The sequence below is a fragment of the Aspergillus piperis genome, assembly GCF_003184755.1.
Source record: "Aspergillus piperis CBS 112811 unplaced genomic scaffold BO85scaffold_5, whole genome shotgun sequence".
Classification (NCBI taxonomy): Eukaryota; Fungi; Ascomycota; class Eurotiomycetes; order Eurotiales; family Aspergillaceae; genus Aspergillus; species Aspergillus piperis.
Window position 1 is genome coordinate 1,596,797 of NW_020291595.1, and position 26,526 is coordinate 1,623,322.

At 50.3% G+C, this 26,526-nt stretch overlaps 9 protein-coding genes across 9 annotated transcripts; 2 read left to right on the top strand and 7 right to left on the bottom strand.

Annotated features, from left to right (window-relative positions):
- Positions 1 to 240: 240 nt before the first annotated feature.
- Positions 241 to 1,453, bottom strand: BO85DRAFT_447832 (histone H4). Its single transcript, XM_025659794.1, has 2 exons — positions 1,105 to 1,453; positions 241 to 860 (listed from the first exon to the last, which is right to left on the bottom strand). The coding sequence occupies exons 1-2, from the start codon at positions 1,112 to 1,114 to the stop codon at positions 559 to 561; spliced, it is 312 nt and encodes a 103-aa protein (XP_025517891.1). The 5' UTR covers positions 1,115 to 1,453; the 3' UTR covers positions 241 to 558.
- A 696-nt stretch (positions 1,454 to 2,149) lies between these two features.
- Positions 2,150 to 5,032, bottom strand: BO85DRAFT_255160 (protein phosphatase regulator GAC1). The gene is made up of 2 exons (XM_025654970.1): positions 4,932 to 5,032; positions 2,150 to 4,778 (listed from the first exon to the last, which is right to left on the bottom strand). The coding sequence occupies exon 2, from the start codon at positions 4,631 to 4,633 to the stop codon at positions 2,516 to 2,518; it is 2,118 nt and encodes a 705-aa protein (XP_025517892.1). The 5' UTR covers positions 4,634 to 4,778; positions 4,932 to 5,032; the 3' UTR covers positions 2,150 to 2,515.
- On the bottom strand, positions 5,033 to 5,866 carry BO85DRAFT_255159 (uncharacterized protein). Its single transcript, XM_025654969.1, has one exon. It carries the CDS (start codon positions 5,756 to 5,758, stop codon positions 5,279 to 5,281), a length of 480 nt encoding a protein of 159 aa, XP_025517893.1. The 5' UTR covers positions 5,759 to 5,866; the 3' UTR covers positions 5,033 to 5,278.
- BO85DRAFT_255022 (uncharacterized protein) lies at positions 5,867 to 6,775 on the bottom strand. The gene has a single exon (XM_025654968.1). It carries the CDS (start codon positions 6,447 to 6,449, stop codon positions 5,976 to 5,978), a length of 474 nt encoding a protein of 157 aa, XP_025517894.1. The 5' UTR covers positions 6,450 to 6,775; the 3' UTR covers positions 5,867 to 5,975.
- Positions 6,776 to 7,398: 623 nt separating this feature from the next.
- On the top strand, positions 7,399 to 8,171 carry BO85DRAFT_255604 (uncharacterized protein). Its single transcript, XM_025654973.1, has 3 exons — positions 7,399 to 7,430; positions 7,603 to 8,052; positions 8,106 to 8,171. Exon 2 carries the CDS (start codon positions 7,720 to 7,722, stop codon positions 8,044 to 8,046), a length of 327 nt encoding a protein of 108 aa, XP_025517895.1. The 5' UTR covers positions 7,399 to 7,430; positions 7,603 to 7,719; the 3' UTR covers positions 8,047 to 8,052; positions 8,106 to 8,171.
- A 1,987-nt stretch (positions 8,172 to 10,158) lies between these two features.
- Positions 10,159 to 11,342, top strand: BO85DRAFT_255479 (uncharacterized protein). Its single transcript, XM_025654971.1, has 2 exons — positions 10,159 to 11,083; positions 11,135 to 11,342. The coding sequence occupies exon 1, from the start codon at positions 10,449 to 10,451 to the stop codon at positions 11,016 to 11,018; it is 570 nt and encodes a 189-aa protein (XP_025517896.1). The 5' UTR covers positions 10,159 to 10,448; the 3' UTR covers positions 11,019 to 11,083; positions 11,135 to 11,342.
- Positions 11,343 to 13,942: 2,600 nt separating this feature from the next.
- Positions 13,943 to 18,502, bottom strand: BO85DRAFT_367249 (uncharacterized protein; the record flags this gene model as incomplete). Its single annotated transcript, XM_025655812.1, has 1 exon — positions 13,943 to 18,502. The coding sequence occupies one exon, from the start codon at positions 18,500 to 18,502 to the stop codon at positions 13,943 to 13,945; it is 4,560 nt and encodes a 1,519-aa protein (XP_025517897.1).
- A 3,280-nt stretch (positions 18,503 to 21,782) lies between these two features.
- Positions 21,783 to 22,961, bottom strand: BO85DRAFT_255666 (SAP domain-containing protein). The gene has a single exon (XM_025654974.1). It carries the CDS (start codon positions 22,784 to 22,786, stop codon positions 21,827 to 21,829), a length of 960 nt encoding a protein of 319 aa, XP_025517898.1. The 5' UTR covers positions 22,787 to 22,961; the 3' UTR covers positions 21,783 to 21,826.
- Positions 22,962 to 24,191: 1,230 nt separating this feature from the next.
- Positions 24,192 to 24,816, bottom strand: BO85DRAFT_368179 (DUF3455 domain-containing protein; the record flags this gene model as incomplete). The annotated part of the gene is made up of 2 exons (XM_025655855.1): positions 24,192 to 24,299; positions 24,367 to 24,816. 2 exons carry the CDS (start codon positions 24,814 to 24,816, stop codon positions 24,192 to 24,194), a joined length of 558 nt encoding a protein of 185 aa, XP_025517899.1.
- Positions 24,817 to 26,526: the final 1,710 nt, after the last annotated feature.

Below are 26,526 nucleotides of genomic sequence, written 5' to 3' on the forward strand. Positions count from 1 at the left end.
TGCTTGTGCCGACCGAGGTAAGTTCTCTTTTACTGTGCTACCGAATGCTTTTAGGCCCTTACGTCATGTGGGAGCTGGCCTGTGCGGGGGTGCATGTGATCGGATGATTTTCTTCCTACAGATTCCAGAACAATTTGAGTAGGGGGACGATTTCCTCTTACGATGGCTGTGCTATATATACATATTACGGCTGGAAAAGCAAACAGCAAAAATCAAGTATCAACGATCATTCACGTGATATTTCGTCCATCAAGCCTCGAAGGGCCGTCTAGATACAATGATTTCGAATCCATCCATCCATCCGATCCCATTAACAAAAAATAAGCAAGTTGTAAGAGTATCAAACCCGTGGACATAATCCATTCCAATTGTAGAAAAAAGAACCCCAGTTATCCCAAACCCCAATACCGTAACGAGTCAAAAGAAATAGCCCCCAGAAATCAGAAACAGAATGTACGGCGGATCCTGCCGGTCTAGTCCACAATCCAGTCGAAGGTTCACAACCAGAGAGACGACAAACACCAGAGCAGTAATCCCTTCCGATTGGTTGAAGATAATCTAACCACCGAAACCGTACAGGGTGCGGCCCTGGCGCTTGAGGGCGTAGACAACGTCGAGGGAGGTGACGGTCTTGCGCTTGGCGTGCTCAGTGTAGGTGACGGCATCACGGATGACAGACTCGAGGAAGGACTTGAGGACACCACGGGTCTCTTCGTAGATCATGGCGGAGATACGCTTGACACCACCACGGCGAGCAAGACGGCGGATAGCGGGCTTAGTGATACCCTGGATGTTGTCACGCAAGATCTTACGGTGACGCTTGGCGCCACCCTTGCCGAGACCCTTGCCTCCTTTTCCGCCTGTGAGAGAACATTAGTACATGTTGAGTGATGCTTTGTTTGATTAAGGAAGTTAGGTATGTGAGGTGGAGTGAAGATCAGATGAAATCTTGGACACGACGCGTGGGCGTGACAGGTACGCGGTCACGTGTTACCAGGGGTGCATCATCAAGATCATCCAAGATCATCACCACCATCCCAACCCGAGAGTAGGGAACGACGAGGAACTAATAGCTGAAGCAAGGAAAGAAGATAAAATACTTACGTCCAGTCATAATGCTGAGATGAGATTAATTGATTGGAAGAAGTATGAGATGGAAAATTGATGGAAGGTGGTGGGTGATGGATGGTTTGGCGTGACGCGTTGCGGGCCGGTCGCTGAGAGGAAGAAAAGAGTCGAGAGAGAGCGAAAGAAGGTGGCGGAGAAGGAGGAGCCACCGGTTTATATAGATTTCGCGGTGCGGGCGGCAAGCGAGAGCGTGATCTCGCTGCTTTGCCCCTTGGGAGTGAATGACTAAGCCCCAGAGGGTGATCTGGAAGGGTCAAAAGCAATGGAGAAGCCTGATTGGCGGGCCGCGAGGGTGAAAAAGGGCGTTATGAACGACCGCTTTCGAGGTGGTGATTTTGCGGGTTGCGGGTTGGCGCTGTTCCCGCTGGGGACCAACTTCTGCTGCTGCCCGCGCGGCTCAGGCCGTAAGGCGGCGGGTCCGTCACGTGAGACTTGGCGGCCGGTTGTCACTTCCTCACCATATACGCTGTACAACATAGATGGATTTTACTCTCTACATCGGTGGCAAACTTGCATCTCTCGCAATCTAATCAGTTGTATTGTGTACCATTGCATAATCTGGATAGCAGCTACATGCCCTTCACGGACCCTCCCTGGAGCACAGCAATTCGGATATTCGGATAAAAATGTGAACCAATGCACCACCCACCCTTAGCAATAATGGAGAAATCATGAGCGTAGAGAAGAATTAAAACATAAGGTACAGAAAACAGAATAACTCATACTCCGAACACCATACAGAAGCTCATCATTAACGGAAGTAGATGACGAAAAACAATGATGCAAATGCGTTAGACCACTTCAATGCGAACACTTTTCCTTGCTTCGCCTCCTCGCTTCCCTGGAAATGCTGCGCAGGAACCTACCATGCATCCCATCCACTCAGTAAAGGTAGCCCCGGCAAATAACTGACAAAAATAACTGCAAAGGAAAGATACAAGACATCAAATCGTAATCGTTACTGTAGCAAAATCGTAGCCGCGCCCCAGTGTATTGGAAAAAGCCCCCCTGTGTTGTATAGGTAGGAAACAATGCACCTCCCAGCATAACGTCAGATCCCGCGGTTTATAATACATCGCAAAGGATCCTCGTAGATACTTAGGCGGGCGCATCAAGAAAAGTCGAGTCGAAGATGGGAACGAGGCGGCTTCATGGACACCAGGTGAGCAGGTCGGGTTGACAACTGCACTGTCGTTTAAGAGTTTCAAGTCATGCTTGATAGCCTTCAGAAGAAAGCTTATCCCCACTGGGGTAAAAAGAGAAAGAGGGAAAAGAAAAATTTTCGTGTCTTCCATCGACGGAGGGACACAGAGACATGTAGAAAGCAAAGGTCGTTCGCGTTGTGATCTCGTAGGCGGCGGGGTCTAAAGCGCTTATGCATCTTCGTTCATCCTTGGATGATAGCAGGTGTCTGCGTATCCTTCATGAAACTGTTTTGCATAGGCTGAAGATATGGATATCCGATATGGTTCGGTGACGACGGAGCGGCAGGGGAGTGTCGAGAATCACCACCATAAACCCCATCCATGGGAGGAGATGAGCAGGGAGACACCGAGCTGGAACTGCTACTAGACCCCGTCCGGATTTCGTAATCCGGACTTCCCGTGACGGGACCAACTGCACCACTTGGATAATTCATCGATCCGGATCCGAAGAAGCAGTATTTATCAACCAACTCTTTATACACCGACGACTCGCGATGCGGCTTGCCAGAAACGATGGTAGAGGGTTTATGGTGGTCTGAGGACCCTGGTTGCTGGCTACCTCTGCTAGGCAAAGGCGCGTTCTCCTCCTTGTGGCTTGCTTTCCGTTCCGACGAATGGCCGTGACTACCATGCGATGGGAGTTTCGATTTTGCTCGAGCTGTCAATGTCGTGCGATCGTGAGTAGGTTTGGTCCGCATGGCTGCCGACAAGGAGGCTTCGAAGTCGTAACGATTTCCAAAGACCTGATGGTTCTGCTTATCGCGACGTATCGGAGCCACCATTTCAACATCATGCGGATCATCATCACCCAAATGTTCCTTCTTGCCATTCGTTGGTGGGTTGCCGAACGAGATGTACTTGTCCATCTCAGACAAGGCATCAAATGAAGGCGGCATTGAGTGAGGGCGACTGTTGGATCCAGCAAAGCTCCTGCTCCTAGGCAAATTCGTACGAGGACGTGCGGAGGGAGGAGCACGGGCCTGGGGCATTTCTTTTTGTACCCTGCGAAAGTTGACTTGGTAATTTTGTGAGTTGTTGTTGTCCCAGTACTCCTCTCCAGCGACATTGTAGCGAATGCACACAAACATGGTTTTCCTCTCCAAGTTTGCTTGGTCATCCAGCCGGATGCTGAAAGCAAACCTGTCATAGCCATCCTGAGTAGGCTTCCGTCGGGGGTCATCATTGTACTCGGCTGAGACTTCAGAAACAGTCTTCCAATGATCGAGAGTAAACCGAGCAGCAACGTGCTTGTGGAAAGCCAGGTTGGCAACCCCAACGACGCCGATCATGGTGTTTTTATCCGAAGACAAGTGCAGGCGTTCCAATCGAACGCGTTGCTTAGCCCGAGAAGGGCTGTCTTTAGGAAAGTTCGACAGACCAAGCTCCCATTCAAAAGCGGGCATGTCCCGATGACCCTTCTTGAACGGAAACTCCTCTGCTGCGTCATAGTCTTCCACTGGCGATGTGTCTGCACTTACGGCTTGAGGCTTATCCAATTGCAGGAAATGACGGATATGTTCCAGCTGAGCGTCGAAGTGAACCGCCTTTGCGTAAGTTGGAGTCCCCGGCATGCTAGATGGGCGCCGCCGAGCCGAAGGTGGGCGAAGAGCTGGTCTCACCAGTTCCCCAGACTTCTTGCGGACCATAGGGTGCCTGACCGGGGGCTCGTCATCTCTGTCACTTTCTTCTGGAGAGCTAGTCAAAGCCTCCTCCTGTCTACGGTCAATTGAGGTTTCTGTAACCGATCGAGAGTGGGATATCTTGCGGGCCTCTCTGGAGAGGGGCGGGCGTGGAGGTTGAACAGGGCCACCAGCAATGGCTGCCATGCTCGATGAGGACTGCACCTCCGACAGCTGTCTCTCCGGCGAGGACACTCGTCTCTGCTCAATGGACCTCACAGCAGCCTCCAATTTCTTCAGCTGGAGCCCGTCCTGGGATGGGTATGACACCTCTTCATCACTTGAATTGTTGGCAGATTCAGGAGGTGAGATCAGGGCCCCAGGAGGGATGACAGCATCACTTATGGGAGGCGGCGACGTTCGAATACTGGCATGAGGGTCGTTGACATGATCCACTTTGATATGAGCTTCAGGCTCTGGAAAGACAAAGACCTTGCTACTTGAAGGGCTTCGTCGGTGCCTTCGCACATATGAGGTGGAAGAATACGAGCGAGGCAGATGCTGGCGTTGATGGTGAGAGACGACAGCGGTGGGAGAGCTAGGACAGGATTGTGGAGTGAGTTCAGAGTGTTCAATGTGCTGCGCAGAAGGCGACGTCTTCAACGGCGCAGTGTATGGCATCCGGCCGGGAGTGCTTGTGTAAGCAGACACAAGAGTGGGCAATGAGGTGGAAAGTAAGATCGACAGGGTGGTGAAGCTCGTTTCAGGAAAGGTCTTTATGAACAGAAGGCTTCTGGTCCTGAGAAACGGCGTCTGTTGATATATTCTAGTTTCCCCACGTTAGCCAGAGTGTGGAGGCGGCGCCTGGAAGCGATATCAAACAGTGGCGAGGATGATGAGCAGCAGCAGCAGCAGCAGCAGCATTGCCTCCACATGGGCGATCATATCAAGAAAAGGGAAGATGGAGGGCCGATGTTACAAATCATGCCAGACGGTCGGTAAAAGAAGAAGAGGAAAGTGGTGTGACTGGGGGGTCAGGGTGTTCCAGGGTATCAGAAGGAGCGTTGGAGGCAAAGCCGGCGGCGGAGGGCGGATGCAGCCAACAGGGTGTTACGAGACAAGAGATCCCGGGCAGTGGCACAGATGAGAGCAACGATCAAGATCCCAAACACACAAATCATCGCTGTGATTTGCATTGGAGGCAGTTGAGGGAAGAATAGTAGCCATGCGATAAGAAGGATTCACGAAAGAAAAGCACGAGGTCGACTCGACGAATACACTCACCTTGCGGACTCGACATCTAGTATGAACTGAACGTGGAAAAAACTACAAACATGAAAGAAAAGAATAGGGAGGAACAGAGAAGACAAATAAGAAGCTGGGCAGTGTGTCGAACAGCCGAGCAGGGAGTAGTTTCCAGCACAGTGAAGAGGAATTAGATACAAAGAAGTTCGTGGTGAATCGAAAGAGAAACGGGCGATGGATGGATGGGTAATGGAGTATATGAGAAGGTGACGGAGGTGGAGAAGAGAGCAAAATATTAGGGTAAGCCGCACTTGACGGGGAAAGAAAGAAAGAAAAATTAATTAATTTGAAAAAGGGAAAAAAGAAGAGAAAGAAAAATCCAAAACAGAAATAAGCATGGAAGTTGGAAAAGAAAAATAAAAATAATCCCAAAGGAAAAAGAACCTCTCTGGAATGATATTGATAAGGGAGCTCGGACGTCAAGAGGGATCGAAGGCAAGGAAAATTCGGTACGTCCTGGTAAAGTTGGTAACCTTCAGCCAGGGAGGGGCAAAGAAACATGCTCGGATTTCCCCTCTCCGTCACTTTCTACTTGCTTTTCCCCTGAAGGTGAAATGAATAATACCTGTTTAGTGAAGAGCAAGAGGTCTGTTCACCTTCATTTATTTCCTTTTTTTTTTTTTCCTATTTGTTTATTTAATTCTGTATTCTAATCTTATTTATTTTGTTATCAGAGATTGACCTCCCTCTTGTATTTCTCTTGTCTTTCATGCTTCAGTTAGGGAGGGATGGGAAAGGGGGGAATGTTTCGTGATGACGACCGTTGGAAAGGAAAAATAAAAAGACAAGCAGAAGAAGAAGATTCCCTGCCGCGTTGCCGCCGTACCCGGAACAGGACGGAGGGCAATGAGAGGATGATGATGGCGGCGGGCGGAGGTGGTATTAGCGGTAAATACGGGTGCTGGGACGCTACTAACCAACTTAAAATAGGCGATCGAACGGTCTGGGACTGGAGACGATCCCTCGCCGGCCAGTCAGTGCGTTCCGGCCCGGTGGGTCCTTGGTAAAGCGATATCTCGGTCCTGCCTGTAGAAAGTGTCGTATGTCGAACTGTCTGGGAGTAAATTGGTTCCATCATGGAGGGTGGTGGTTGTCTGATTGACAGAGTTGAAAAATTGAAACCCTGCCCGGCTTTTTCGCCTCCCCGATCGCATTCTTGTCCGTCCGGTACCTTGGACCCGGATGGCATCATTGGCTGCTTATCTTCCTATCATATTCTCTCCTTGGGCCTCATGGAGGAGAGAAAAAAAAGAGGACAATCAATATCAATGAATGCTACCATCGTAGTAGAACAACCATGGATTGTTTTGTATAGTGTCCACATAGATAAGACACAGACCCATGCTATAGATGGAATAGAATGATGGAAAAGCACCTAATCAGTCCACAGTACATGTGGCTCAAGGTGGAGGCCAGGTGATCTTCAAGGCTGCATGTCCGGAGTATTCCAGTCCACTTTGTCTCTGTCGGTATGTGTGTAACGATGTATGTGCTACTTTAGTATGATGTACGTGCTCACTAGGAATGCCCAGGATCAAGGCATACGTGCATCCTTTCGGTCTTTTCCCTTGATGTCGCCATACAAATCCATCACCTCCTTTATGATACCATTTATTTTAATTTTATTTTTTCATTACTTTTTTTCCCTTTCCACTCTGCCATTCCCTCATACTATCTACAAACTTGAGACAGACCCCATCTCTACTACGTAAGTAGCCGCTGGTGATCCTTTCCGGAGAATCTGTTTTCTTATCAGGAGATGATTAGTTGACTTGATCTGTTCCATGGAAGTAGTTATCTCACCGATAAGCCAAGTTTGGTCCTGAAGCCGTCCCCGACCGAACATGTTCAGCAGTAAAAGTAGACCACTAGTCAGTAGTAGTGAGTCTAGGTACGTCCGACCGTGCGGTTTTACGTATGGCAACCATGGTCCCCACCCCCAGCTTTCTTTTCTCCCTCTCACCCACTCTTCTTCCTCTTTTCTTCATCCAACATCTCTGGGGGGTTTTTTTTTTCCTTCCCTCCATTTCTTCTACCTTACGGGATGTTTCCAGTCTTTCAGGCCCTTCCGTAGCGCCAGTCTAAATTTGCCACCGCCCAACCAACGGGGCCGGAAGTGGTTTTTCACTAAGGAGGCCTGGACGGTCTAGAGGCGGAAATGTTGGGGAGGCTAGTGAGTATCCAGCTAGTACTGAAGTCAAGTTCTGTCAGCTAGTCATATCTGTGGGTGGTTGCGATCGGTCTGGTCTATTTACTAAACCAACCCAACTCCACTGAATATGTCTGACATAAAGTAATCTGAGGATATATTAACCTACGTTGGTTGACTAGTGGGTTTGATTTAGTACGATTATAATAATAACCTCGCCTGAGATTCCAGTGGGTTTATTGACTGATGCGCAACCTACATAGGACGCACATTAGTAGAGCGTAACGCCAGGGGGGAAGAGGGTGGGTTGCGGATGCAGACCTGTCCCTTTGCTTTGTCAGTGCGCGCACGTTCAGACACACACACTCACTCACATCTCTTCTCTCTTGTCTTGTCTTGTCTTGTCCTGCAACATCCCATGTTTTGCTTGCTTTTCTTGAGACACACTTGTGGTCTTCGCACGAGGGTTGGTCGATCACCATCTTCTCCGCCTTTCAGACTTTGGAGGTTGGACATTCTAGACATTCTAGACTGTCTCCTGTTTCTTTGCTTTTTTTTTCTTCTTCCTTTCACCGGAGCGGGTCCTCCCAAAAAAATGCATCTTTGTAAGATGTATGCATTGCCATGCTCAGATATATGATGAAAAGTGACCAATTTCCAGCCACATTGGTCGACTTCCAAGCTAACAATTGCTACAAGTCATCTTTTATGATATGCTGATGGAAGATTGGCGCCGTCTTTGTTACTTTTCTGGAGGGACGCGGGGGCTAGGGCCGAAGCGGCTAGTATTTGCGGTACCCACACCGGAGGCAGATTACTACTAGTACCAGACTAGACTATACTAATATACGGAGACGGGGTTGGGAAGTGGATATGAATGGATAGCTGCCCGGTCGCTTAGCGCTACTCCAACGACCCATTTCCAAGGCACCTTGCCAGTATGACATCAGAAAGATACTTTTCCCTGAGTGAGAGTGAGAGTGTGTGAGAGAGAGAGCACTTGATACTTTTTTTTCTCTCCCTCCCCTTCCTTTTCGCTTCCTTACCCATTCCCATCGAATCGTGTTGTCAGGTCAGTCGTCATGCTGGAGGTCTGCACGGACCACGGGAGAATTTAAAAGACTTATGCTGCAGCGCTGCCTTGATCTGGCCAACCGAGTGTCCGCGCTATCCTGCACACGGAATTGATGGACCTCTCCGGAGAAGTAAAATTCGAAAGGAAGTTGGCTGTGCGCAGCAACTCTTGGCTTCTAGCATCGGGAGTTTTAGTGACCTGGTCGACGTCGCATTTCTTGGCTGCCGCTGCGCATGGACGTTTAACATTATTATCCTCCACCACCCATTTCCCAACTGACTTAGGAAAATTCTGTATGGATTTGGGGTTTGTATGTAGGGGAGGAGAAACAGCAGCAGGTATCCTTATCATCCCCAGCCCTGGCGCAACGGGCTTGCATAGACATCGGGAGTTGATAATGCACTCCCCCTTTGATATTGAGCAATTTCGGTTTCTAATCGAATCTTCAGATGAGTGTTGCATCGCTTGTGTAACGGCCTATGTCGGAGAGAACCACCCCGGTCCGATGCTTGGACACACTCTTTCTCTCCCCCCCCCCTCCCCCCTTTCATCTCTTCATCGAGGGGGGAGAATAATTCGGTGGCTAAATTCAGGGTGCATTCGTTGACAGAGGGCTATTCGGACGATGACTGGCTCTGAAGCTGCTGTTCTCGCCCCCATCGCGGAGACTTATGCCTGCGGTAGCCTCTGGTCTAGATACTACTAGGTCTCATCTAGTAGAAATCCGCGACGCTTCGATGCCACGGGCCTATGGGCTCCTCCTTCTCCTCCTCCCTGCTCGCACGACCAGCATCGAGCGAGCGCTTGTCTCACTTTCCATCTGGGTCTTATCATGGCTCGACTCACCGCACGGCAGGGGCGGCCCCCCCTGGCCGACTTTAGTAGTTCTCAACTCAATTCCTGTGATGGTATCGATTGGCTGCGTGTCTGATTTGCCACCGGGCATGCAAGCCACAGCGGATAGTCATTAATTGGTGGTCCATATGCTGGGTGCCATGATGGAAATCATATCGGCAGGATCTGGACGGTCAGTGAGAGGACATTGGTTGGGGTGGTGGTGGTGGTGGGGTTGACAGTGATAGAAAGAAAGATATCTTGAAGCCACCGATGGCTAGACGGGAGCGATGATCGGGCCTCGTTCGATGGAAGTCATGTAATGTCGTTCCGAACGCGTGAGGTCCGGATGGCGCTGTTCTCATTCGACGAGCGCCGGCATCTCTTGTGCAGCTGCAGAACCGCGCTAGTGTGGCTCCTCGCCCCCCCGTCGTCTCAGCCTTTCGCGTTCCTCCTTCTCCCTCAACTCTTCCCATCTTAGCTCTGCCCCATCAAAGCCTATTACTACTAACACTTGTTTGCTTCTTAATCGATTTTATACTAGTGTCTATCTTTTTCCATACAGCCTACCGCGCAATTAAGGAAAAAAGCTAGACAAACAAAGGGGAAATGCTGGTTTTACGGCTGGTCAGATCACCCTGCAGAGGAAAGGCCAACAACAATGCCTTTCTTTCTAATTCAAAATCCGCTACAACCTCTCGAGGCAATTGACGTGCGTGCTCCTCATCTCCGACATAACGCCATCAACGCCCCTTGAAACTAGCTGAGTTTGAGCACTGACAGGACTAGCTGCCCTCGGACGACTAGCTTCTGCCTACGACTGACGCTACAACGGCCGGTCGAGCGCCCGAGCGGGTAATCGGCGCCGATTAGCACAGCCGTCCTCCTTGATCGACAACCCACGCTCCCCCGAGTTCAAGCCCCAGCGCTTGAGGTCCTCTTTTTCTTTGGTATCTCCTCTTTTCGCTACTTCTGACAAAGATACACGTTCCGGAGACGTTAAACTTTGTATGAATTTGGACCGTGCATATCACCTAAAAGCGGTCTGGGAAGTTTACCATACTCTCTGCTCGTATCTACTGCGAAAGCCGGGCGGGGAAGCTCGCTGCTAGCGGCAGGGTGCAACATAACGGATGTCAGATTGGCTCGTGGGCCAGCTCAGAGACTCTTATCGCTCCGGCCCACCGCGGAGTCTCTGCACGCAAACGGGTTGCTTCTTCCTGTCCGATAACCGCTGCGGTCTCGACCCATGGGCTGCGTCGCAAGCTTCTCAACTCCGCACTCTCTCTCTCCCAAGAGCAGTGGGGAAGTTGTGCCGCCTACGATGGCTGATGCAGCAGAACCTCAGCTGGAGACCCCACGGGGAAATCGATCGCCGCGCGAGCCTGCTTGAGTGCTTGCGTGCTTGCTGCGTATCTTCGTTGATGCCTCTTGTGATCAGTACGATACTTCCTCTACCGATCATTCATCGCGACCCTTCTTGGGACTCGCATGATGACGGCTATGCTGTGCATCCCGATGCAGGAACTCTCCTGTATAGTATGGATAGGCCGCTGCGGCTATTGATTTATCGGTATCTTACTATAATCTACCTACTGACATTTCCGGTCCACAATAACATGCTTGGCACGGGCGTCACCCTGTCAATACCCGATGGTCGCAACTTCATCCGTAGCCGTGATCCTGAGAAGACAATAGCATAGCCTCTGAGAGCGATCACGTTCCGTTTCACCATGATCTCCTGACCACCTGATTGTTGATCGCCAGGGTACGGCAGAGGAATTGGTGCAGTTCTGCTGTGGATTCTAACCGCCCCTAGGCCCTTGGCTCAAGGGACTTGTGGGGTTCTCTGAGCGGGCATCTCTCGTGGCTCATACAGATCCAACAGGTTGACGCAATTCATATCGGCCCGCGCGGCTGTCTGTTCATGTTGGGGTGTCAAACACAGTCTTTAGCAATGTGAACAGACGGCCGAGTACCATTATTTCAGCATCTATATGGTGCACATGAAAGCTGTCAAACACGGATCGGTCGGAGAACTATACCTGCGTTGGAAATCTGGCCGTCATGTTAGGTGTCGATGCCACATAGGGCAAGCTCACTCGCATTAGCAACGTTCTACACAAGCGTGAGCGAGTAATAGCACAGCATACGATCCACCAGACGGTTTCCGATCGCCCCGACTGCGCCCTACCAATATCTTTCTTGTGTACACATGACAACCATACCCATGACCGGCCTAAGCTAAGAGCCACCTCCCTCCCCGCTCTTCAGATTGACCTTCATTGAGTGATATCGGATGGTCCGATGCCAATTTCGGGGGCGCCCCATTAGCCCGGGTGTAGGTCCTCCGCCGCACAAGCCGAGTAGTAATGCCACTGGGCCGGGGTCCGTCGAGCACAGACACTACCCTGGCCAGTGGGAGCCAGCGACGGGGATGTCAAACATGCCATTGACTCGGACTAGGCACTGTCCGAGCGCGCAACCCCTCAGTGGACAACAGCCCACGACGTTCCCCTCTTCCAGAGGCAGTGCTATTGGGTATCTGTTTTGGGGGCCCAGGGTGGACTAATATACCGATGAAAACAATGTTACCGGTGAGGTAACAGGAGCATCCGGTTCTAGATCCCAACACGGCCCCAATTCACTATGGTAAGTTCAACTTATTTCCTCTTTCACTATGACCAGAGTCTACCTACAGCACGTCGCTCAACCCTTGCCGCGAATTCAGCTCCATCTTGATGGACATTGCGGGGTACAAAGCACACAGACCGGACAACCCTGGTCCGCCAACTCATAACCATGTGCGACCATCGCGGTATCGAACCTTCTCCGCGGCCGTCCCAGTCCCCATGCGACCACACATGTTAGGTTCTCACCACTTTTGCCTACCCCCTCTCACACCCCGATCACGAGCCATGGCACACACCACCATCTTCAACAAGTTCCAGCGAACCAGCAACAATCCTGATACAACAAACCCATGAACCAAGCATTACACCAAGCAAGTCGAATGCCCTCCTTACCTATCGTCCAGAAGCCTGTAGAAGCATTTGGCCGATTGCACAACTCCTATGGCCAACACGCAAGGTAATGTACGCGACATGCATCCAAAGCCACAAAAGCAAAACCAAAAAGCGAATATTTTACTCATGCATGCTCGACATAATAGCACATCAACAGTATAGCCCAGCTAATGTCCTTCAAAGCCACAAAATGCACCCCGACGTAGTCCAAGAAAGTTAACTAGGGGGCTTGCTCCCATTAGCCACCACCACCACCACTTCTATCATGATTTACATAGTAGCCATACCCATTCTACCCTCCTAGCATAGCCATCGCCACAGACAACACCTCCTCCACTCTCTCTCTCTCTCCTTCTGTCTCTATTCTGTAAATCATCATCATCATCATGCAAGAGCAATCCGATCGGTCGCTCACCTTTCCCCCCACCTCGCCACATATACAACCAGTCAATATCTACCTGAATAATATCACAAACAAACTATACCCCCTTACTTACTGTACGTCAGTCTGTATGTAGGTAGTATGTAGTCTGCCTGCCACTAGTGGCAATGTCACCTCACACCTACCAACAACGACTACTACTACATTAGTATGTAGACACATTAAACAGCCAGGAGATATAATCCGGATCCATTCAACCGCTACTACTGATCTCATATTGACTTCAAGCGGCAAACTGATTGATCGGTCGGTCGGTCGGGCGGACGATGTTGCGATGGTGATATCTGTAGGGGGGTAGGGGGGTAGCTAGGTGGTGGCTTATGCACTGACTGACAGATTCAGTCTATTATTCTGTCTTGACGAAAGTCAAATGCCTAGGATCAAGAAGAAAAGTACCGCTATTAGTAGCTCATAAGAGTTGACCTGGTTTGGATATATCATTGCGTGATTGATGGATGGATGCATGCATGCATGGTATCTTTGATACTAGTTACAGAATAAGTTATACTAGTTCTATCTTACGGAAGTTCCAAGTTGGTGTGTCATGTAATACAGATGCCTGGAATAAATAGGCAACAGCATGAAACAAGAAAATGGAAAGGAGATAATAGATATGTTACGTTTACTGATTCAGATGTGTGTTGTATTTAAGATGTAGGTGTCACGAATGTAGTCAGTGTTGTAGTCAGATTTGGAACTTCATTGAAACATGGAATCGAATTGAAAGAAAAAGCTGAGAAGAAAGTACCGTTACCCATTAAGCCTGCTTTATGGAGGGCAAATAATTAAGTACAGACGGAAAATTCGAAGTGAAAAAGAAGATGAAGTCAACGCCAGATTGAACTCAGTAGATATATATAAAAATGTAATGTTCAGACAGCCGCCCCAAGTCCAGCTTTAAGACTGAAAGATGATCCAAAAAACAACACAATAAAAATAAAGAAAAGCAGTACATGCACAAGGTATCATGTTTCATAATCAATCAAGCAATCTGTTTTTGTCTTTCCTGGACCCTTTGACTCCCGTATTGCAAGAGTGACAGACATCATTACATAGGTTGGTTGGTTGGTTGGTTGGTTGTGCAACAATAGCGACAGCATTATCATAAAGTCATATCATATCGGTCGTCACAAAGAATAATAAGTCATGAGCGGTACTGCTACACACTTGCCGTTCGTCGCTTTTCGCTCGGTTTCTGTGCATATGCGATCCACAGCCGGAAACCAGTGCCGCGCTGTTGGCATTCGCGGAGGATCTTCCTGTCAGACCAGATGCTAAGGGCAACGTCGCCGTTTGGGAGCACAGGAATTTCATAGCATCTGGTGTACCACCATCGACCGACTTTAGCAACGATCTTCCGAATGGATTCGTCGTTAGAAGGCGAGGGGGAAGGGTCCGAGAGGAGATCGCCTAGGGATAGGTCCGTGTCGTTGGAGGAGGACTTTCCATGCGCCCTTGCTTTCGCTTTGGCCGCTGTTGACAGGCCTGTAAGGGGGGATACGGTGGTATTTGGGGAGGTTGTTGCAAGTATGGTGGATGGATTTGATGGTGAGGTGGAGGTGGAGGACGCTGATGATCGGACGATCATTCCAGCAACAGGGATCCGTACCATACATCGCCGGAGGTTGTCAAATTTATGACGCCCTAACAGCCGTTGAATGCTGTCGCTTGCAGGTTTGAGGCTAATATTTGCGTCGGATATGTACGTCCGTTCCTTCAGGGTCCTTACGGCTTTTCGCGTGCGGATTCCCATGTTCACCATGTCCAGGTCGAGGATACTCATTTCCAAATAACCACCTGCGCGAAGGACGCGCTTGCATTCAGAGATGATATTATCCTGCGCCTTTTCGGAACAGGCAGCTGGGAATCGTAAAACAGCCACCGCGAAGAAGCCCCTTGGGAAAGGCAGCTGATCATCGAGACTCGTGTGTTGAATGGTGTGGTGGTTTGATGGAGGCTGCCATGCTTGTGGGTGCTTGGATGCAATTGGTTTTGGCCCGTCAGTAAGACTGTACACCTCCGCGTTTGGATATGTCAAAGCACAGTAGAATGACCAATCATCGTTTCCCAGTCCATCGACCACCAGGATACGTTCTTGGTCAGACCCTTTGGCATGGTTGTGTGCTGGACTAAAGAGGACTCGCCCAAAGGAGAGCCATCGGCTTGTCATCAGAGATCCAGATCGGATGTTGGTATGAGCAGTGGGCCCTTCACGATCGCGTTCTGCGATATCGAAGAGAACGGTGTTGCGCTGTCGACAGATCTCGAAGCTCGGTGATGTAGCTAGGGCTGGCGAACTTAGCAAGCCTGACTGTTGCTCGACTATTTGATTTGGTGTCAATAGCTTGTCCTCTACCTCCTTCTCCACTATGCTACTCTCGCTTCGATCGTCACAGTAACTAGCAATGATCTCACTGTACGAAGGCTGAGATGATGGGACCAAAGACGAGTGTAGCTCTGCAATGATTCTAGACCTTCGAAGTCTGACAGAGCCAGTGCTAGATCTAGGTGATGAGGCCGTAAGCTCGACTGCAGGTTTCTCAGATGGTGCAGACAATCCTGGTCCCCCGTTTATCTCTGCCTGAAGAGTTTTGCTCGCCATTGTCGCTAGCTCAAGCTTGTGATCTATCTCGGATTCAGATTCGAAGAGCGTGCTTGCCGTTTGCGGAGAAAGAACGTGGTCGATTAAGTCATCATATTCACCCCATATTTCATCCTCAGTCAACTCAGAATCAGGACCTGGCATAACGGCCGTTACAGCAGCGAGACTGTCAGAGCCACTAGAACTAGACAGAACGGAATCCTTTCTGGGGGAAAATCGCATGAACTCTTCTTTGGAATAGGGCCCGGCAATGAAGTCTAGGACACTACCTTTCAAGGGATCCTTGAAAGGATTAGTGAGATCAAACCTGTAGTCGGATTTGCCGGGAAGTGTAGGATAAAAAGGGCTCTGTGTGAAGATGGGTGAAAACGAGATACCACCCGAGGTCTCAACAACCGGGGCAGTCAAGGACGGCGGTGATTGAGCCACACTGAATGGCCTTGAGAAGGACTGCACAGCCGGCTTGTGCGGCCTCTCGCGCCTTGAGACTACACGCGGGATGCGCCCAACGGACGTCAGGCGACTTTGACGCTCTCCTTCTGGCTTTACCTCCGGGCTCTGTGGTACCAGGCTCTTGTTGAAATACACTTTCGGTGACTGAGGCTGATCTCGAAATATAGCATCGTGTAATTTTGGTGGTGATGGTAGGAGAATGGATTCCGGCGTTTTCTTGATGTTCAAAGCAGCCGGTACTTCCACTGGGGAGCTGAGTTCGTCATCCTCAGTGGGTGGTGAGTTCTCGACGTTGTGTACGATTTCCTCCAAGGGATCGGAGTCCATGTCAATTAGAGCGTAGTGTGCAATAGGTCGGTGCACAGGCGCTGGAGCCACAGTCGCATGAAGATGAGGTGCAGTACGGGACTTAATCTTTCCTTCTGGCTTTTCGGGTTCTTGTTTTCTCTGGAAGAAATTCCACTTCAAGCCCAGGCCTCGCTTTGTCTGTTTTTGTGGACTTTGCGTCTCTACTGGTACTCTGGGCCGCATAGGACGAACTTCAAGGTTCGATTGATGTAAGTCCTGGATTGAAGAAGCTGCAGGCGCTTTTGTGACCTTGAGGCCTGTCTCCGGGCGAGAATAAGCCACCCTTTGCTGTTCAAATGAGATCTGGTGCTTCATGCCCTTAGTTGTCGGCTCCACTGAGTCTGCAGATGCTCGAGAACTAGCCAGTGTCTCTGTAGAGCAACCGGGAGACTCGGAAATTATAGACGGCTGCGTCAAGTTTGAGGTAGATGCTGTACTGAAACCACTTGTGCTTTGCTCGCTTGGCCTCCTCTGGGAAGCAATCCCATCCAGATTCCCACCCCTAATAATCACTGGCTCGAGGCGATCGAGCAGAAAGTCGTCAAGGTCTAGCTCCGGCCGGCTTCTAGTGCTACCCTTGCTACTGGCAACCGATTTAGGGCCGCTTCTGGTCGTGCTTGTTGATCTTGCTCGGCTAGTGCTGCTGCTTACGCTTGATCGGCGCCCACGCTGAGCATATCGGCCGTAGCCTTCATGTCCGGTCCCAGCACTTGGACCCTTGCGAGCTGAACGACCTTCACTTCGTGCATCCAAGTCAGGTTTGGACCTCTTCGTGAAGAGGCCAAGTCCTCGTGACTTTCCTGGGGCCACGGAATCATGCTGTAGCTTTTCTTCCTTAGCTGGTTGGCGAGGCGACTTTCGCGATAGCTCCGGAGATGCTGGTACACGGGTCTGGGAGGGTGCCCTTGCGTGCAGTGAGTCGATTGAGGTGGCTGCAGACCTATTCAACCCTGGACGTCTCTCTAGAATGGGAGACCTTTCAGTTGAGTCTCGACGTTTGTGGCCCGTCACCGTTTTGGGCGATATATTGCTCTGCACTACAGGTGACGGTTCCAGTATTAACTGATGAGTACCATCCCTGGTCGGCCTTTTGGGTATCTGGAGAGGCTTCTCAAACGAATTTGCTCGTACTTTATCTGCGTGAGACATGACCCGCGATACCCTTTTCTCCTCTACCTTTTGTTCAGCCTCAGCGTTTGGTCTCACTTTGGTCGAGAGTCGTCGAGTGCTGCTTGTGGATGTCTTACGGGGAAGGTGGCTGTAAGATGTGCTGGTAGTGTTCGTTGTGCCGGTCTGTGCCGAAGACTGTTTCGTCTCAGCCTCAGTAACAGATGCCTTTGCTCTGGTGCTTTGGCCCAACAAGGGTGACTGTGTTGCACCCGGCTGCCCTCGGTCACTCGCAAAGCTCGTCTGTTGTGTCTCTTGGGAGAACACCGGAAGTCGACTTTGGGATGGACTAGGTTGCCTTAGGCGAGAACCCTTCGCGGAGTGAACGATTCCCGGTGAATATGAGGATAAGGTAGTTGGTGTCGAAGTCCTACTCCACACTCCTGGAGATTCTGAATACCTTGTGGAAGGACTACTGGCAGACGGGATTATCGGAGTTGGGGGTGGTAAATTTTGTGTGTTGATAGTGGTCCTGAGGCTTGCAAGTTCCTTCGGACCGGCTTGGACGTGAGCTTCCGGTACGATGGTCGAAAGATTATCCTCCGAAGCCATTGGTGACGCTAAAATTGAACGGTTCGTAGAGGGTCGTAAGGAGGCGCTCGGAGTGGGCCCAATGGTAGGAATATCTGGTATAATTACATTCAGCTTCTCAGGTCGTAGTCTCTCCAAACTTGGTCTATTCTGCGCGGTATGTTGACCGATTGTCGGCGCCTTCCTCCGCAAGACATTGCGCGGTCGACCGGGAGCAGGGGACCTCTTGTCGGTGTCAAGGTCATTCAGGGGTCCGGCAGCCATGTGGAAGGGTTGGCGAACGCCTCCATCCGGCATTGGATGCAAGGGTGTCGGCGGCAATGGATGCGTGGCTGTTCGCGGAGGTATCGATGGACGAGCATGCTGACCGGCCGGGATCGTCGAAGGGTCTGATCGTGCGACACTGCGACGAGATTCCTCAGCGCTGGACACCGATGACGCTCGGATGGCCCTAGTCGAGGCAAGCGTTGGTCTTGGTATCTGCGGCCTGGGCAATAGCTGGGCAGGGGCGTCGTGATGCCGAGCTGAGGCCATCGCGGGCGACGATACGCTCCGGGACTGGCTGGCGACATTCTTCAGTCGGGGTATTCGACCGCCGTCAGACTTGTACGACGACATGGTGTGACCTGAATCCAGCCTCCAGTTGTAGTCCGAAGACCAACGATCTAACGATAGGAGTAGGACGAGGTAGACAGGAAATCATTCCGTCTGCTGATATTTATAGCCGACGAGAACGCTACCAGCGATAAGGCTTGTGAGCTTTCCTTGAACCAATGCCAGCAGCTGGGGGATGACTTACCCTTCATAACATGTCAGGGAATTGTGCGAGTTGCGACAGTGACAGGTGCCGGTCAATTATAAAACTAGAAAGTAACCGCGCAGCGGGGTATGTAGAGGCGGGGCAGAAGAAAGCTATTCAGAATAGGGCCACGGTTTGATGGAGCGTTGGGGAAATAAGCGGTCGTATTTAGCGGGTGGCAGGTGTCATAGAAGAATAGTAACCAAGACCGACAAGAAGATACGAAACTGCAACTATGGAAAGCAGAAGATTTAAAAAGTATACAAAGGACCGACAAGTACACCGTGCAGGCGCTGCGCCACAGTATGGAGACGTTCAGAGTGGCTAAATGCAGGAGAAAAAATAAAAAAAAAGGTCGAGCTCCGTCTGCACGACCACGTCAGAGAGCGTCGGTCTATTAAAAAAGGTAGACTATGCAGAAGCCACATTAAATGGCGTAGAATAGAACAACCAAGACCAGCTACACAGGAAAAAACAACGAAAAGAACGATAGAGATGAATAGAAGAGAAGAAGAGGGAGAGAAAGAGAAGGGCATGCGAACTGGGAGCTGGAAGTCTTAATTAGTCCCGTACCAGGAATAGATCTGGACCATCTGCGAAACCCTGGACAAGCCAGGACTACCCTCGAACCCCGTTTGGCGACATCGAGCGTAGTGGGGGAACCAGTAGCCCGATTCGTAGGTAAACGATCCGTCTAGAGAGCGTCAACCATCACAGATAATCCTGGCGCGATTTGTGCGATCGACGCTGGGTCGGGATTCGAGCAGTGATGTGACCGGGATGGTAATTGGTGCAGGCACTTCTCCTATTCTCTGCTTTCCCTTCTTGATCTGGTGAATTATCTCCTGTGATCCCGTCCTCTGTTATCGACGGTCTCCAAATCCTGGAGTCTATCTAAATCAGCCGAAGTCACGAGCAGGCTGGCGAATAATCTCTCGAAAGCCGTCAAACTCGACCAGACTGGGGACAAGCCGTAATGACAGCAGAGGCAAGGCCAGTGGTCAGTGGAAGGAACCCATGCCCGCGGCCCACTCCTGGTTGTTACGGCTATTCTAACTGGTAAGTACCATGGTCTTCCAGGGTTGGGGATTGTTCAACGGCATCGCTTGACAGGTCGAGATGGAGTTGAGTGGCGTGAGATAGCGGGAAGACCGTCGTGCGCTGAACCGGCCATTTACCGTGGGCCAACGCGCGAATGGCAGATGCAGGCATCAGCCAAGCATGCTGGTGGTCACTGTAAGTCTTCTGTCAATTGTCAGTCAGGATTGCCGCAGTCAACTAGTGCTTTGTAAGGACTAAAAAGCGAGCTTCAAGCTCGAAGTGGTCTGTGTTTTTTTTTTTTTTTTTTTTTTTTTTTTTTTTTTTTTTTGTTGTTGGCCGCTGACCAGCTTCTGACCGGAGATGAATGTGGCGGCGACCCAAGCCGGTCAGGTGGTGGTCACTGACCGTCACTGATGGTCACTGACTATTCGGAGAGGCCGAGTTTAGCCATCTCGATTTTAATTATAGCAACACCACGCATGCAGGCAGGCCCTTCATTCTCTTTCTCCCACAATGAGATTTCGAAGTCCCTGGAGAAATCAACTACACTACAATGTCTACTTTGTTATCTCTAGAGAGCAACTATTTCACACTTTCTCTGCCCCGTGTGCACTGAGTGAGCGACAAGGTACTACACCACACTCAACCCTGGTACACCGGAAGGTTCGCCCCGATCCATTCAACTTCCCCCCATCCAGTCACATCGTTTATTGCCCCCATCACACAGAACGAAATGGACATTTGCCTCGATCCACTCTCACAACGGCCAGACATGATATACTTTGTTCCTTCGCGTACCTTTCACACAGCCAGTGACAGCCCCGAAGCTACAGGCCGCACACAGCAGCTGAGACCGAGAAGTAAACCCGGTGGATCCCCGCCGTCTTAGCAAACCACAGTCGGTCCCTAATTGCCTATCTGCAATCCTTTCAAAATCAACTAAGAAAAGTGCCTCATTGCCTCTCCCCGATCCGAGGGAAATGCGGAGTCGCTGAGCCGTGGGTCTTGATCCGCCGCTAGACATTCAACACGGGGCGACAATCACGCCTGATTGACGGATCCAAGGTGAACGGAGCCTGGCTCAGCAATTAGCACCACGGGCGCACTGAACCAACTACAAAGGGCTTTTGCCCGACAGAGTGAAGCAAAGGCCCCCCCGCCCCTGCTGCCTTTTTGTGAATGTGATTCAGTGGGACGGCGGTTAACTGACTTCTGGCCTATTTACTATATCTGAACTTGATCCCCTCTCTCGTCTCCCCTAAGCGATGTGACATATACCAATCACGGAGCATCTAGAATCTGTTCACAGTTGGTGGTTTACGCGTCTGTCTAGGACGGATAAAACATGCGACTCGGGGCGAAAACAGAAGGAAGGTGCGTGATGATAGACTAAGTTCTGCAGATCCGATCCGATCCCAAGGCCAGCCAGGAAAGAAGCCACGGTCGGTCGGTCGGTCGGTTGGCGCTGCAGGAACTGGGGCGCCATCATGCTCATGCGCCAGGGATTTTCAGCTGAACGTGTGAATGCTACGAGTTCCACTACAGAATTAGGCTTGCAGCTCGACTATTTATTTGGGATTCGATAGCTTATATGCTGTACACCAGCCGCTTTTTATATTATTCGCCTCGTTCCTTCGTCAGTGGTGAATGATGTTTGATGGGGAAAACAATGACTGAAGAAGGGTAAGAAAAAGAAAGCAACACAAGGGCGATTGGATGGATGCATGTCACCCTGCACGGATCTTTGACCACATCCAGGGGAAATCTCCGGGCAATATCCAACAATGCCTACCGGGATCTCCTTAATGGCTTTGACTTCTTGTCACACCGTCAGATCCAATAACCGAATCATATTTGCCAGTTACACAATGGCCGACCCGATGGACCAGGTCCGGCACTTCTTAGTGGCACCCAGGCCAAGTCATCACAATATCCCTCACACCGTCAACCGCGACTCCAGTTCGCAACATGTACACAACAGCATATTTTCAGACCAAAGATTGAATTTCCCCTAAAACGCCAGTAACCTGTAAAGAAAGAAAGAAAAAAGAAGAGATAGCAGAATATGAACCGGAATATCACATTGCGACCCTCCTCTGGGTCTACGCAGCAGCTCCGAACCTCTTCTTCCGGGCTTCCAGGGCCGCGACGTCCTTTTGACTCCAGTTGGTCTTGGCCCCAGCAGCAGCAGTAGCACCACCGCCATTCTGTTGCTTCTGAGGGCGACCTTGACCCTGGTTACGGTTCCCACCGTGTCCTCCTCTACCGCGGAACCTGTTCCTCCCTCCGAGATCCCTCTTCTTTCCACCGCGACCACCACCGCCGCCGCTCTGCTCATCACCGCGACCTCTCTTGCGCGACTTCTCCTCCTTCTCCGGCAACGCCTCATCCAGCTTCTTCACGCCGACTTCCCCAGGAGCCGGAGCCGCAGTACCGAACCGCTTCGCCCGCTCCAGCTGCTTCTCCGCCGCCTCAATCGCAGCCTTGGACTCCTCCGTAACGCCGAACTTCTCCGCGCGAGCCTTCCTCTTCTTCAGTTCCTCCTCCATCTCCGTAATGGGCAATCCAGCGGAGTAAGTAACTGCCGGCTTCTTCTCCTCCGCCGCCTCCTTCTCCGTAGCACCAGCACCAGCACCCTCCTCTTCCTTCTTCTCCTCCTGCTGCTGCGCAACATCACCAGGTTGTTCGACCTTCAAATCCTTCGCCGTCGCGGGATCCGCCTCCTCATCCAACTTCTGATTCGGCACCTTGACGGGGTTCTCTACCTCGCCTTGTCCACCGGCCGCGATCGCCGCAGCGCCGGTCGCAGTCGACGCCTTAGCAGCCGCCTCACCAGCAGGGACCTCATCGTCTTCCCAGTCAATCACATCATCGGTGTTGTTGTCACCCTTCGTAGCAGCAGCGGCGGCGGCAGGCTTCTCCTCCGACTTGTCAGCAGCGCTATTATCGTTCTCCTGGAGCCGAGCGACCATCTCAGCTTTCTTGCCCGTGTGGGGGAGATTGCGCGACTTGAGGATCTCGATTAATTCGGCGTTGGTCTTTTTGCTGTAGTCGGTTGCCATTTTGGATATGGATTGCAATATGCGATGTGAGGTAGGTAGATAGGTAGGTACAGTGTGTATCGTAGTAGACGACGGGAGTTATTGGTAAGTTAAGGTATGTAAGCAAGCAAGTTGCGACAGATGGATGAATTGAGATGGGAGACAGGAAGGAAGGGGATTGAAGATTGAAATAGATCAAAGAGAAGGAAGCGAATGAGACGAGACGATTACACTCTCACAACCACCATGCGCAATTTCAAACAAAATTCAATTTAATAGAATTGACGGAAGGAGAAACCCGTGAATGATGATTGATCGTGGTTGTACCGAAAGAGAAGAGATGAAAGAAAGAGAGGGGGGAGAGATGAGTGATGGGTGTGGATGGGATGGGATGGAGGTCCGTCCGGAACTGCTGGTTGTGGTGGTACTCTCTAAGCTACGCGTTTTTGGGGGGAAAACGCGGGTGTTCCAGGCTTCCCAGTTCTTGTTCTTCTCAGCTCTGGCTTGTCTGGCCTGTGAGTGAGTCTGCCTTACTGCCGGAGCTTACCGGTTTTGGGGGAGAGACATTATGGTCACGTGATGTGTGGATTATGACATAATCGCTTGTTGATTCTATTTTAGTTTCGATGTGAATGTGTATACTTTGTTCAGCTATTATTGTGATGAGATGAAAATATGGGATTTACCCAGCTTGAAAAGGAGACTCTTGATGGGTTACTAATTATGCATGTGTGCTTACTTCTAATTTAAGAGTTTGTCATGGTGGATGGGTGACAGCTGAAAGAAAGAAAGAATGAATGAATGAATGAAAGATGGAATAGTTAGATGATAGATCCCGCTTAATTGCCCGTTAGTGTTCATTATTTGTTCGAGTGGTGGCGGTGGTTTATCGGTCATAGTTATTGTGGCTGAGAAGTTACTAATAAGTTTATATGATGTGTTTAAACTTTATGTGGAATGATTGGGCGCAGCTGCCAGCTGAAGCAAAGCATAGATAAGTAGAGTTTGTGTTGACGTGGTGCCTGGATAGCCTTTCGGTGGCGGAGGGATCCGGACGTGGCTGGGTTTAAGCGCTTTAGTTGGGGGTGGGTTATACGATCTGTTGAGTATAGCGTGTGCGGGTATAGATGTTACGTTCGGATGGCTTTGTTGAGATGGGGAGTATGGGTTATGCTTCTGTAGGAGACGGGAAGTTGCAATGATATCTTTCTTCCCTTTGTTTATTTCCCCTACAATAATGAGTTTGAATTGCTTCTGCGTCGGTGAGCAGGATAATCATGAATTTAGGTTGCTCAATAAGCTAGGCAAATAAAGACCATCGCAAAGTACCATATGCACCAGATAATAACTGCATATCCTCTGTCCCATCGAAGCACAAGGACACAGCTTCAACAACCCAGCATCATTCCACTCAAAAGAAATATCGTCATCCATAGAACCAATACTCTGCCGCATAGTCCACCTCAAACTCACCCTCGTGTCCCGCGCACGTAGCTGGACTAACACCGCCAGCCGTATAAACACGATAAACTTCCTACACACCATAGTTAGTACCATGTAACTTAGGGGCACACAAGCACTAATACAGATGCAATGCATACCTTGATTCCCACCCCATCAATCCCATCTAACTTGAGCCACGGCACATCGACACTCTTGGGAGCATTAGCACTAGCAACCTTCTTCATCATAGCCCAATCGTCATCCCCACTGAACCTGAGATCAAAGGACGGCTGTCCAGACCCAGAAAAGTAATGTTCACCAAGGATGCCCGCTCCCGTTCCAGCCAGGCTGATCATCGTGGCAAGAAAGTCCAGCGTCTCGAGGGGAATGCCTTGCACGAGGGCAGGGAGATGGTGCAGAAGCTCCTCATCGGCCGAGGCGATGCAGGAGACATCGAAGAGGGTGGCCAGGGCGCCAACGGAGGTGGGCTTGCTGGTGGAATTCTGAGGTGAAGGGCAGGTGTAGTTTTGGATTCCTCGGCCGAGGGCGACGTGCTGGAGGGTGAGGTTGCTGGCTGGGGTGGGGAGGGATGTGAGGTTGTGGTTCATGTTGAGAGTGGTGGTGTTGAGCGAGCATGAAGTGAGGTGGAGATTCTTCAGGTTGGAGATGGTGGAGCTGAAGATGGAGGTGGTGGTTAGGATGTCGTTAGCGTTGGTGTTGGTATCAATGTCGGTGTCGGTGTTATTGGAATCATCGGGGGTTGAGTGTGGGATTGCGGTGACGAGGAGGGGGAGGAGAAAGACGAGGAGGTAGTTGAGAAACATCATGATGTAGATGTTTGTTTCTTGGATGAGAAATGGGTAGCTTGCCAGCGGCTTTGGGTTATAGTTTCTGTTCTCAACTGAAGCAGAATATGAAGTGGGTTGGTGGTGAGGAGAAAGTTGTTCTGATGGAAGGAAGCATCGACAGATATAAGTAGTAGGAGAATGATCCACTCAGTTATTGCAGATACTGATGCTCACTGATTCATGACCTATTCACTCAGATCCAATTCTGAGAAGCAATATGACCAGTCTGCCTTGAACTCCCTCAGGATTCCCTCTCAGCCATGCTGCATCAAAACAGTCCAGTTGATACACACAGGCATTGAGATGTTGGATAGTCAAATACACTGCCTCCACACGAGTATAACCGGTGAGAACTGAAGTGAGCGAGAAAGAAAGCCTTCCTTCAAAGCAACAGAAAGAATAACTCAGCATGCCCGATATCATCTAGGCAGGACAATCCATAGGCAACAATTCTCCAACATGCAACCAAGTCAGTCAGTCGGGCATAGCATGGACCACCCAGGCCAACAAGTTATACCCTATAGGCAGCACAGGCGCTACACCCAAAAGCAGCCTTGCCGATATAGCCACACGCCTGTGTAATCTACCTTGGAATCTGTCTGACAGGCATTCGCGGACGGCAGTGGGTGTGAGACGCGCATAAAACCAACAAGGTTTGATATAAGCGCCGTTGCCCTCGTGGCCATGCATCGGCCGTTGAGAACATTTCCGAACCAGAAATCTCTTAATTAAGGTACACCTGCGGTAGAGTAGCCGAGTTAGCGCCTGCTATTATTACTCGACATATATTGGAGATGGTTGTGGGACAACCTGCATACACAATGTCATGCGCAGGTTAGGACACACGATGTCCTCCATAGCCATTGGTGCGATGTGAAATTACTATCGCTTCACGTAGAAGATTCAACATGCTAGTTGCAGTGAGCCGTGTTGCTGTATACCGCAAGTTCTTGGTGCTTCTGCTGTGTTTTTCTTGCGGATGGGTTGTCTTGTGCTGATGGATGACCACGATGGGAGGGAGGTGGCCCCGACATTGAAGCCTTTTCAATATGCAAGACCGGTCCGGGATAAACATAAAATAGAATAAACAGCAGCTCCTGCAGGCTATGAGCATGTCTCGCAATCATCTTTGAAAGAAATAACCTCTTTCCCAAGAACGCGCCCGGTGCTGCAAGCCCACAACCTGTTACACTACCAACACCATTAACGATTCCGCCGTGAATCCCGCCACTTCCCCATATATAGCAGCCCTATATATATAGATATAGATATATATATACAGAGCTGCTAGCCCAACCTCCGTCTCAAACTCATTGGTCTAATGACAATCCACATCACCTCAAAACAAACCCTACTGCTCCGGAGTCAGTCTTTGCGCACATCTGGAAATAATAGACACATTAATAGCACACAAGTCTTGAGAAGCCACAACCCAATCGAACAAAGATTTAAGACATTATAAACATAGAG